This window comes from Equus quagga, chromosome 5, assembly GCF_021613505.1.
Source record: "Equus quagga isolate Etosha38 chromosome 5, UCLA_HA_Equagga_1.0, whole genome shotgun sequence".
NCBI classification, from domain to species: domain Eukaryota; kingdom Metazoa; phylum Chordata; class Mammalia; order Perissodactyla; family Equidae; genus Equus; species Equus quagga.
Genome location: NC_060271.1, coordinates 6,974,138 through 6,986,225, shown reverse-complemented (window position 1 = coordinate 6,986,225; position 12,088 = coordinate 6,974,138). Strand labels below are relative to the sequence as shown.

The following is a 12,088-nucleotide window of genomic DNA, read 5'->3' as shown; positions in this document are numbered from 1 at the left end:
TATAGGAGTGCCTTTAAAAATTAAATATAAGCACCTCTATCTACATCTCTTAGTCCTAGCAGTTGTTTCTTTGCCACAGTGATGCAGGTGGAAAGAAATGTCTTCTGGCTAAAATGACCTATGGACCAACCTAGTCGTCAACCAATATATTGTTAAAATAAAATAAAATTGGGGCTGGCCCCATGGCCAAGTGGTTAGGTTCGTGCACTCTGCTTCAGTGGCCCAGGGGTTTTCCCAGTTTGGATCCTGTGCGTGGACCTAACACCACTCATGAAGCCATGCTGAGGTGGCCTCCCACATAGCACAACTCGAAGGACCTGCAACTAAGAATATACAACTATGTACTTGGGGGGGGGGGGGGGGCTTTGAGAAGAAGGAGGAAAAAATATATATATTGGCAACAAATGTTAGCTCAGGTGCCAATCTTTAAAAAGTTGTTTTAAAAATAGAATTTTTATTTTAAAAGTATATTTTTATTTTTAAAGTATACTTTAAAACACAAACTTAAAAACTGATGCAAAAACCCCCAACAATTTAAACAGAAATAAACCTCCCAAACTAGAAACTTAAAGCCTACTTATTTAGGCATATGGTGAAATCTGGACCAAATTGGAGCAGCACAGCCAACCTATAGTAGGAAGTATATTGTCCCCATTCTTTCATTAGTACAGAGATGATAGTGGGACATGTTGACCACCACTCTTGAGAGTGTTTTGATAAAGAATTGCAAAGGAGACAGAGCTTAAGGATGAACTTTGCTGAAGGGCCATTTCTGTCATCTATGTGCTAGCTTACTGTATTAGGCCTTGGAACTTTTGACTTTGGCCTATATTAAGAAACATATTTTTACAGCTTACCTTTGTATACACAGTATATGTTCTGTACTGAAACAAATTTCAGGAAAAAATTCTTATTCCTTAGGCAAAATGCACCCTAATATTTCCTATATAGTTTTTTTTATTGCAGTAACATTGGATTATAACATTGTATAGCTTTCAGATGTACATTGTAGTATATTTCAAATTCTGTGTAGATTACATCATGTTCACCACAAAAAATAGTCCATCACCTCACATGTGAGCCTAATCACCCCTTTTGTCCTCCCCCCTTCCCCTATGGTAACCACCAATCCAATCTCCATTGCTATGTGAGTGTTTCTTGTTTTTATCTTTCTAAAAGCTCTTTTTCACTCCCCATCTCCCACATTTTGCTTTTGAAATCATATCCAATCTCTTGTTTTGTGTGTCTATTCATTACGCTCTTATCATTGAAATAGACAATTTTAGTACTTTTGTCTTTTAACCTTCATATTATCTTCACAGGTGGTTGATCTGCTACCTTTACCATATTTTTAGCTTTACCAGTGATTTGGTTTTTTTTATAATTTTTTATTCCTATTTGTGGTCATCACTTTCCCACTTAAATAAGTCCCTTCAGCATTTCTTGTAGACCTGGCTTCTTGGTGATAAACTCCTTTAATTTTTGCCTGTCTAGGAGGCCCTTTCTCTCTCCTTCCATTCTGAATGACAACCTTGATGGATAGAGTATTCTTGGCTGTAGGTTTTTACCTTTTAGCACTTTAAATACGTCATGCCATTCTCTTCTCACCTGTAGGGTTTTGGCTGAGAAGTCCACTGATAGATGATAGCCTTATGGGCTTTGCTTTCTATGTGACTTGTTGCCTTTCTCTTGCTGCTTTTAGGATTCTCTCTTTAATTTTGGACATTTTAATTATAATGTGTCTTGGTGTGGGCCTCTTGCGGCTTCTCTTGTTTGGAGCTCTCTGTGCTTCTTGTACTTGGATGTCTATTTCCTTCCTTAGGTTAGGAAAATTTTCAGCCATTATTTCTTCAAATAAATTTTCTGCCCCTTTGTCTCTCTCTTCTCCTTCTGGGACACCTATAATATGAATGTTAGTGTGCTTGATATTGTCCCCGCATTCCCTTAGACTGTTCTTACTCTGTCTTTTTTCTTTCTGTTCACCTTGGGTGATTTCCTCTAATCTTTTGTCTAGCTCACTGACCTGTTCTGTAGCCTCTATTCTGCTATTGAGTCCCTCTAGTGAATTTTTCATTTCCAGTATTGTATTCTTCATTTCTGATTGGTTCTTTTTTATATTTTCCAATTCTTTGTTGATGAGCTGTGTTCATCCAGTCTCCTCCCAATATCTGTGAGCATCCTTATGAGTTTTTGTTTGAACTCTTTGTCGGGTAGGTTGCTTATTTCTCTTTCATTGAGTCCTTTTCCTGGGGTTTTGTCCTGTTCGCTTTCTTAGAATGTATTCCCTTGTCTCCTCATTATGCCTCTTTCACTATGCTTATATCCATGTATTAGGTGAGTCAGCTATGTCTCCTGATCTTGGAGAAGTGGTCTTATTTAAGAGATACCTTTTGAGGCCCAGCAGTGTGCTTCCCTCTCATCACCAGTCCAAATGACCCAGGAGTGACGCCTTTGTGGGCTACTTGTGTCCTGCTATGGCAGGGTTGCTCCCACTGCAGGTACGCAGGGAGTCTAGTCTTTCATTCCCTGGCCAGCTGTTTGTAAATCTGGTTTTGGCGAGCCTCAGCACCGTTGGCTACAAGGTCTAACAACACAGTCCTGTTGCAGTTTTCCTCTTAATTGGGTGCTGGTTGCTAGGCTCAGGGGTTTACAGTTGCGATAGGCCTCATGCCTACAAGGCTGTTGTCAGTTCTCTTAGGAGGCAGCTGAGTGGGGCTGGCCCTAAGCACGGGAGCGCTCACTTGTTTCAGGTTTTAGAAGGTGGGGCTGATCCTTTTTATGGCTATTTGTGAAGCACAGGTCTTCTGCCACTGATAAGCCTCACCCCAACACACACCATCAACACAGTCCTGGTCCATGCACACTTCCCAATCCCCTGGAGCATACCCTGACTCCCCACTGCAGAGGTCCCCACCTCTCCACCAATGCCCCACAAGTTCACCTGGTCCTCTGCTTCTCTTGAAGGTGGCTTTTTTTCTCTCCAGAAGGAATTTCTGCATCTTCTGCCTTAGTCAGGACTGTCCCTTGTTGTGGGGGTTCTTTTTATCCAGTTTTCAATTTTCTATCCAGGGTAGTTTTTCCAAAAATAGTTGTAACCTGGTTGTGTTCGTGGGAGGAGATGAGCTCAGAGTCTGCTTACGCCACCATCTTGAAGAGATCTCCCCTCTATATAGTTTTTGATATTGGGTGCAAACCACTAAATTGATTTCACTTCTCACAATTTGGATTATACTTCCTTAAAAGCTTTGCGATAGGGCACAATGACCTCTTAAATACTAAGAAATGAAGGGAGATGTGTTCTCAGGGGCAAAAGAAATACACAATAGTTTTGGTGAGAGGCTTCCAACATAACAACCCAACTTAAAGCTCATTTCCCCTTGCCTCTTTCCGTTACTTTCAGTAGACTGACCTAACTTTAAGCATTAATCAGAAAAGAATGATCACAAATGCTGGCCACTCCCCTAAAAAACGTTAAAGTGACAAGTTCTCAGACTCAAAAAAGACACAGCAGATAAAGTGATCTCTTAAAAAATGCAAGTATACAAGTTCAAAGAAGAGATTAAAAGATGGAAAATAAGTTTGGCAAAACTTAAATGAAGATTTGAAAAAACTGAAAAAATGAAAGCCTTATCAGAAAAAAAAATACGGGGCTGGCCCAGTGGTGCAGCGGTTAAGTGCACACGTTCTGCTTCAGCAGCCCGGGCTTCACCAGTTCAAATCCTGGATGCGGACATGGCGCTGCTTGGCACACCATGCCATGGTAGGCGTCCCACATATAAAGTAGAACAAGATGGGCACAGATGTTAGCTCAGGGCCAGTCTTCCTTAGCAAAAAGAGGAGGATTGGCAGCAGTTAGCTCAGGGCTAATCTTCCTCAATAAACAAAAGGCATAGAGAGAACAGGCTGGAAGAAATAAAAAATGGAAAATAATAAAAGCCACAGAGATAATAAAATATGTGAAAACAAAGCCCTGCATATGCATAATTGACATTCCTGATGAAGAGAATTGAGCAAATCACACTAAAAATTTCAAATAAAAATTTCCTGAAGTAATAAAAAGCAATCTCAAGAAATATCCTGATGAATTTAAGAAATAAAGAATTATATGGGCATCCAAGCAGAGAAATCAAGTCATGTATAGTGAGGGAAAAGATCAAGATGGTCTCAGATCTTAGAGCAAACTTTATAAGGCAGTGAAGCAAAAGGCTCCAAAGTCTGAAGAAAATAAAGTTGCCAGGAATTATATACTCAGCCAAAGTTGTCTTTAAAATATAAAGGGAGGGCCAGCTCTGGTGGCCTAGTGGTTAAGTTGGGGACCCTCCACTTCAGCAGGTTTGGTTCCTGGGGCATGGACCTACATCACTCGTCAGTAGCCATGCTGTGGCAGCAGCTCACATACAAAAAGAGGAAGATTGGCAACAGATGTTAGTTCAGGGTGAATCTTCCTCAGCAAAAAATAAACAGAACATTCTCAAATATGCAAGAACTTAAAAGTATACAATCACTTGGGAAAAAACTGTCTCATAACAAAATTCATCTGACAAGAAAGGAATCAAACTAAGGACTTAGAGAAAAGGAAGCAGTAAAAAGAGTGGTAGTAAACATTTTAGGAACTTTAAATAAAAATAATGGGAAATGATTATAGGATTAAAATTAAATATTTGAAAATTGTCTATATAGGAATAATACAACCAGGAAGTAGAGGAACTCTGAAGTGAGATGGTTTCATTTTTCATAAGAGGAGTCATATACTGTCTCTAATTAAAACATACATGAAAAAATGTCTTCATACATGCATAGACAAAAATGTCTTCAGCCTGTTCAATGTTTTCTCTAATTGTCCTCTATTTTAGGAGGAATCTTTTAGAACCAGATTCTCTTAAAGAAAAAAATGTTTAAGTTGAGCATTTCTTCACTTTCACATTATTTTCCTTCTGTTAAATCCAAATAAAATTATTCTGATATATTTACTAAATATAGCATATGAGCCTACTTTTGTAAAACCTTGTGTATTTAAGAGAAATGGTTGGAATGAATGAAGTTTACCAGCTACTAATAGTATTTGTTTCTGGTTGATGGACTTTTGAGTGATTTTTTTAAATACTTTATTCTTTTATTTAATGCTCCTTTTCTTTTTTAATAAACACAAATTATCCTTTATAAGGAAAATTGAGTTGTTTTGGAGTTTAAACCTTTTTAATAAGCGTACCAGCACACTGTATATATTGTTTGTTGGGAGTGCAAATTGTTAACCACTTTTCTGGAGGGCTATTTCGCAGTACCTAGCAGAAACCTTAGAATTTTTATCCTTTTTAAAAACCTAATAATCCCATTTATAGGAATTCACCATAATAGAATAATTAAATATACACAAATATAGCTTTACCCCATCTTCATTTTACATATATTTTTTATATATGAGAAAAACTGGAAACAACAAAAATGTCCATCTGTAGGGGACTGAACAAATAAATTATTTAGTACATCATTAATATTTGTATTTTTGAATAATCTTTAATGGCAAGGAAAAATATTAATTTCTCCATGTCATTAAACATTACACAAAACATTTCAAAACAATATGATCTTAATGTGTATCTTCTCTATGCTTAAGATTGATCATTTTTTTGCACTTTTCAATTGCTCTACAATGAATTTCAATTCATAATCAAAACCTTTTTAAGTTTACAACTTATTTGAAAAGTTTACAAACTTATAAAACTGAGCTACCACTGTATAATTACAAAGTAAGAGTATTCTATTTTTCAACTTGGAGCACCAGCTATTGAACACTGGCAACTGCTGAAGGAGGGATAAGTGAGATGCCGAAAATTACTACATATAACGCTGCCATATAAGTAAAAGCTAGGTTACTGTGGTGTTTTGCTCCATAAATACCTTTGCCAGGTGATAAACTGCCTTTCCTTAGGAAGGAAGGGTGAGCTGGAGGCAGTCTCTTGTTGCAGATTTTCCTTTTTTTTTTTTTTTGAGGAAGACTGGCCCTGAGCTAACATCTCTGCCCCTCTTCCTCTATTTGATATGTGGGAGGCCTGCCATAGCATGGCTTGATAAGCAGTGCTAGGTCGCACCTGGGATCCAAACCGGCAAACCCCAGGCCACTGAAGCAGAGCACGCAAACTTAACCACTACACTACCAGGCCAGCCCCCAGATTTTCTTTTTAATGAAAATTTCAAATATATACAAAAGTGTAAGAGTAAAATGAACACCCTGTACCCCTCATCACCTGTTCTCCAAGATCTGAAAGGAGATGAAATACTTGAACACTAAATCTTGAATTCTCCAAGTCATATTTTAACACAAAAGCATATGTTAAGCCAGGTATCTTAACAAAACAAATGAGCTAACTCCACCACTTAGTAGGAATCTGAGGGATGCTGAAGCTTTAATATGAAAAACTAACAGCAAATACACCTGATTTTAACATTTAATAAATACCTTTTCAGGGCTGTAAACATGGCAGGAAAGCCCTCAATCTCCTGCAATAGATTTCAAGCATCTTCCATGTTGGAAAATACGGCAAAAGCCCAGGTAGTCTCCTATTTAAGTAATGCATATCTGAGGAAGCAGAACAAAGATAATACACTGTCCTTAAAATACACTTGTATTTACTTATTCTGAGTTCTAAGTAAATCTATAGCATCATTTAGCCTAAAACCTCTGGCAAATCTCTTTAATTGAGGAGTTTAGACAAAAATGACCTCAACAGAATGTACAGTACCAAAAGTGCTAAAAAATCTACCACCAACACAGGTTTGAATTCCAACTATAGCTACCGACACAAGCGTTATTGGTAAACACCACCCTGGGTAAGTGCTTTACAGGTAGTAAGTAGTACAGGACTCAGAATGGATGGCCTGGCACATACTAGTTCCTTAGTAAATAAGAATTATCTTCCCTCCACTCTGCCAGTATCCATGTTTAAAAACTCTCTTTCAAATGATCTGTTTCAATTCTATTTCCACATGTAAGTGTGCTGCCTTTGGAATTCATGTTCTCGTTTTGCACCCCAGTTTTCTCAATGAGAAAATGGACATAGCATCTGCTTCTATCAACTTCATGTGAGCGTTGTGAAGAGCCAATAAAATAAAGGACATTACAAGATCCTTAGATCTCTAAAACTAAGTCTGTGATTTAGAATATTATATTCACTGAGAGTAAACCAAGTCTCTGAATTGTTACATTTTATTTCCATCATCTAAACAACCAGATGAATTAACCAAATTTGACTCTTATCAAAAAGATTTATTAACTTAAAATAGAATTACTTCAAATACAGACAAAAGCAACTTTCTGTTCAAGTTGAATATTTTCAATATACAAGAATGTAGAAGAAAAAATTCTGAATCTTCATGTTGTAGTCTTATTTTATTATTTTTTTTTACCTTTTAAAAAGTTTTTGGCACTACAAGGTTCTGTAAAGAATAGAAGTGACAAATTTAAAACACATGAAAGTCTTTCCTAATTCTTAAGAACAATATATATAAAGTCTGAAGAAACCAAAGTATGAATACAGCTAATAGAAAATAAAGAATGTAATTTTTTAAATTCTCTCTTTATACAAGTCATCAAGATTAAACAAAACATAAAATTCCCTTAAAAATAGGGTAATAAAATAGATGAAATTTGTATCACTCAATTAGGTGATACTAGTAAAAACTATAGTTCATATTTATATACAAATAATACAGTCTTTAAAAACAGTCTTAGGATTTAAATAAGCTATCTAAACGTGTTAAAGTTTTAAATCAGGACCTGATTTGTTTTGCTTTCCAATAAATGTCACTTTTTCTGCTGAATGTAACTGACATTGAGGTACGGATACCCTTGAGACAGGAGGATTGGCTGGGTGCTGTGCATCGGTAGACCAGCTGAAAGAAAATGGACTCGCATTACTCCGACACGTTTCCTCTTGGTGGGTGGGGACAACGCTCTCTACACCGACGGGTGGCACATCTGTCTGTTGGACACAACACAGACAGGAAACTGAAAGGCTTGTGCCTATTTACCTGATAACCCCTTAGAATTAACCTGTAGCTAGTTCTCTTTTTTTCTATTTATGTAGTAAAGAGGAGACGAAGCATATCAAAACATTTGGGGGGAGGGGAAGGGAAGGGAAAAGTGGGTAAAGAGAGGAGACAAATGAGAGATGTGGAAGGGAGGAATCAAGGGGAACAAACCCACCAGGGAGGAATCTCAGTCTCTTCCCACCTAAAATGGCTTATATGAGCAATAACAACTACCATCAGCCCTAGTTCTTTGCTCACAAGAAGAAACCAGCCATAACCAGGTTCTGCCACTTTATAATACAGGGATGACCCAGAAGTGCATGGATAGTTTAGGAAAGCTTAAATGTATTAAGCCTGAGACTCATACATACCTCAGGCTTCCCCTTAAAATTATTTCATTTAGTCAACATTTCCTTAGTGCCTTTCTTTAATTTCTGGAACTCCTAGTTTAAGTATAACAACTCAGACTCCAGTTTTTTGAACCCCTAGGTTAACCAAGAACTGAAGGCCACACTCAGACATTCCCAATTAGAACTGAGATATCCTTGAGGCAAGTAAGCTAGATAAAATGCTGCAAGTTCCTTAGAATTCTCCTTAGTTCATTTCTTAGATATTCATTACTTAGATCAAAGCCATTATTGGTACATCAGCACCAAGAGAATATAACGAATCCCTAATGTCACTCCAGTCTTAATTTTACTAAACAAATTTGACTATGTCACTACCTGACTCAAAAAGTTCTTTAGATCCCTACTGCTTACTAAACTGAGTATGGTGTCAGCCTACCTCCTCTAGTCTCATCACCTACACATCTTGCCCTAATTTACTTCCTCCTCTAGTCCTATTATTTTCTCTTTTCTTTTTCCCTCATTATGCCAAGCAAAACTCAGTGACTTTGCAAATATTCCCTTAGCTAAGAATACTCCTTCCCTCTAATCTCTAGAAAATCTCTGGGAAAAAAAATCTTGTATCTCTTTCAAGATCTATTTCAAATGTCAAAAGATTTGATCCCTGTTGTCCATATCCTGCTGTCTCTACTAGAGCAACATTAACTGACTCCTCTATGCTCCTATTTTTGTCTATTTTACATGCTTGGCTCTCCTAATAAAATATGCATTAAGTGTAGTGGTTTTATTTAACTCTTGCTTAATCAATAAGCACCTAGCATAGTTGACACTCTGCATGCTCTCTCAGTAAGTGTGTACTAAATGCACGAATTTTCAACCTCAGATCCTGGCCTTTACAAAAGTTCCTTGTCCCAGAACAAAACACACCCAGCCTGTTAACAAATTTGTAAGCAATGGGTACCTTGAGTATAGAAAGGTTTGTTGGGCTGAAATCTGGCATTTCCCTGATGCATGAAGTTTTGATGCAAACCATAAGGCCACGAAGCTGGGACAAGAGGGAAATGGGGACGTGGTGCATGTTCCCAAGGAATTGGAGGATTCAGTCCTGGAAAGCCTGGCTCTGCATTTCAACAAGAAAAGAAAAACATATTTTAAAACATCGGTTTGTTCATTCAAATATTCCTGCATTCCACAAAGATTTATTGAGTACCTCCCACTGGCCAAGAGCTATGTTACATCAGAGGATATCAAAATTTTTTATTTATTGATTTTTTTCTTAGGTTTTATTTTTCCTTTTTCTCCCACAGCCCCCCGGTACATCATTGTATGTTTTTAGTTGTGGGTCCTTCTAGTTGTGGCATGTGGGATGCCACCTCAGCATGGCTTGATGAGCGGAGCCATGTCCGCCCCCAGGATCTGAACCAGCGAAACCCCAGGCCGCCAAAGCACAGTGTGCGAACTCAACCACTCAGCCATGGCACTGGCCCCCACAAAAAAATTTTTTTAAAGAATCAAACACTGTAACTGTGCTCAAATTATTTATAAAGAAGACATACACAATGATGTGGTGATTACTATAACAGATCAGTTGAAGGTGTTCTAAAGAGGATGCTCACCCAGTTGTTCAAGAATAGAAAAGGTTTTCCTAACATAATAGGGTAAGAGGGCGTTTTAGACAGAAGGAATAGCATGTACAAAAGCCAGGGGGCAGGAAAGTACAGCAAATTTGGGAAGCGGCAAAACAACTGGCAATTAGAAACAAGAGTGAAGGGAGGAAGTGGTAAGAGAAAAGGCTGGACAGGTAGGTAGGATCTATATTTCAAAGAACCTTAGTGCATCATTAAGGAGCATACATTTTACCCTAAAGACAATGCCAACTATTCTAGAATCAATTATATCTTGGCCTAGAAGGAGATCTTATTAGAAGCTGAGGTATTGTGGTGTAATGGTTGAGAACTTTGGCTGTGGAGCAAAACAAGTCTAAGTTCAAATCCCAGTTCCAAAAATTACCAGGGTTCAATTATGAACCTCAGGTTGTTGTAAGGATTAAATTAGATAACAAAAATAAAACGGCTTGCAGGGGCTGGCCCCATGGCCGAGTGGTTAAGTTCACACTCTCTGCTTCGGTGGCCCAGGGTTTCGCCAGTTCAGATCCTGGATGCGGACTCGGCACCGCTCATCAGGCCATGCTGAGGCGGCATCCCACATAGCACAAACAGAGGCACTCACAACTATAATATACAACTATGTACTGGAGGGCTTTGAGGAGAAGAATGAAGAAAAAAAAGATTGGCAACAGATGCTAGCTCATGTGCCAATCTTTAAGGAATTAAAAAAAAAAAATGGCTTACAAGTTCTGGCAAATAAGTCTAAACTCGAAAAAAATGAGTCCTATTATTTCTATGCAAACCATCCCCACCAACCTACTTCCCTTTAAGATGTACCTTTAAGTACATCTTTCAAAGTGCACTATCCCTTGAATCTTCTAGATCATTTTTGTTGTGTTTTCTCATTCAGGGTCACAATGTGGCAGGAAATAATTTGAAAAACACTGCCCTTATTAACTAAATTTCCTAGCAGGAATTCAAATTAGGAGGTACAGGATAGGAAGGAGTAGGGAGCAAGAAAACTAAAATCCAAGGGGCTAGCCCAGTGGCGCAGGGGTTAAGTTCACACATTTCGCTTCTCTGCAGCCCAGGCTTCGCCGGTTCGGAACCCGGGTGCAGACACAGCACCGCTTGGCATGCCATGCCGTGGTAGGCGTCCCACATATAAAGTAGAGGAAGATGCGCACGGATGTTAGCTCAGGGCCAGTCTTCCTCAGCAAAAAGAGGAGGATTGGCAGCAGTTAGCTCTGGGCTAATCTTCCTCAAAAAAAAAAAAAAGAAAAGAAAACTAAAATCCATACTAGCCGCATTCTTACAAGCTCAGTCCTCCAAGGAGTTAACCAGGAAAACAAAGCAGTTGGTTCACTGCAAGTTCATAAAGTCAAGTTACAACTAAGAGCTGAAGCTGCAGGGCTCACTGTTTACAAAAAGTAAACAAGACTAGGTATACATATTGAGGTCCTAACCAATTGAGAAATGATGTATTAACATAAAATGGTATTTTTTTAGAGTGTATTCCAATCTGCCCTGGGCATTTTTCAAAACCAAATATTTTCATAATAGAAATAATATAACCTCATTGAAGATAATTTCAAAAACAGGAAAAAAAACTCATACAATCTCCCACGCTAATACAACTACTATTATTATTTTAATACATCCCAATCCAGTCCCTCCATTTTTAACATAATAGTAACTTCAGCTGTGATATTAACTAAGACTTGTACACCCATCCAACGAATAATAAATATTTACTGAGCAATAGTTTATTACATAATAATAATGTATTATACAACTAACGTATCTACCATACATCAGGCACTATACTGGACACTAGGGAAACAATGACAGACAAGAAATAATTCATAGCCTCTAAAAGTTCAGTCTAATGGGTTATGCAGACAAGTAAACAGGAAATTTCAACACATTAAAACATGTTATGATATGGATATCAAGGAAACATGGAGGAACATCTAACACAATTGGAGGAATCAGCAAGAGTTAAAGGCTTCCTGAAGAAAGTGATCTAATTTTAAAACGGAGGATGAGTGAGCCAAGTTTAAGAGCAAAGCAGAAGGAGGTGAGAGTGAGCAGGACAGGTAATGG

At 38.0% G+C, this 12,088-nt stretch overlaps 1 protein-coding gene across 7 annotated transcripts in view; it reads right to left on the bottom strand.

Annotated features, from left to right (window-relative positions):
* Positions 1–7,304: 7,304 nt before the first annotated feature.
* TUT4 (terminal uridylyl transferase 4) overlaps positions 7,305–12,088 on the bottom strand; it is a 116,139-nt gene continuing 111,355 nt past the window's right edge. For 3 of the 7 annotated variants that reach the window (XM_046661300.1, XM_046661302.1, XM_046661303.1), the window contains exons 29-30: positions 9,337–9,495; positions 7,306–7,890 (exon numbers count right to left, since the gene is read on the bottom strand). In XM_046661300.1, coding sequence (XP_046517256.1) covers positions 7,802–7,890; positions 9,337–9,495 — 248 coding nt within the window. In that variant the 3' untranslated portion in view covers positions 7,306–7,801. Of the gene's footprint in view, positions 7,980–9,336; positions 9,496–12,088 lie in introns of all 7 variants that reach the window. The other 4 variants (XM_046661305.1, XM_046661306.1, XM_046661307.1 and 1 more) reach the window with 2 other exon arrangements.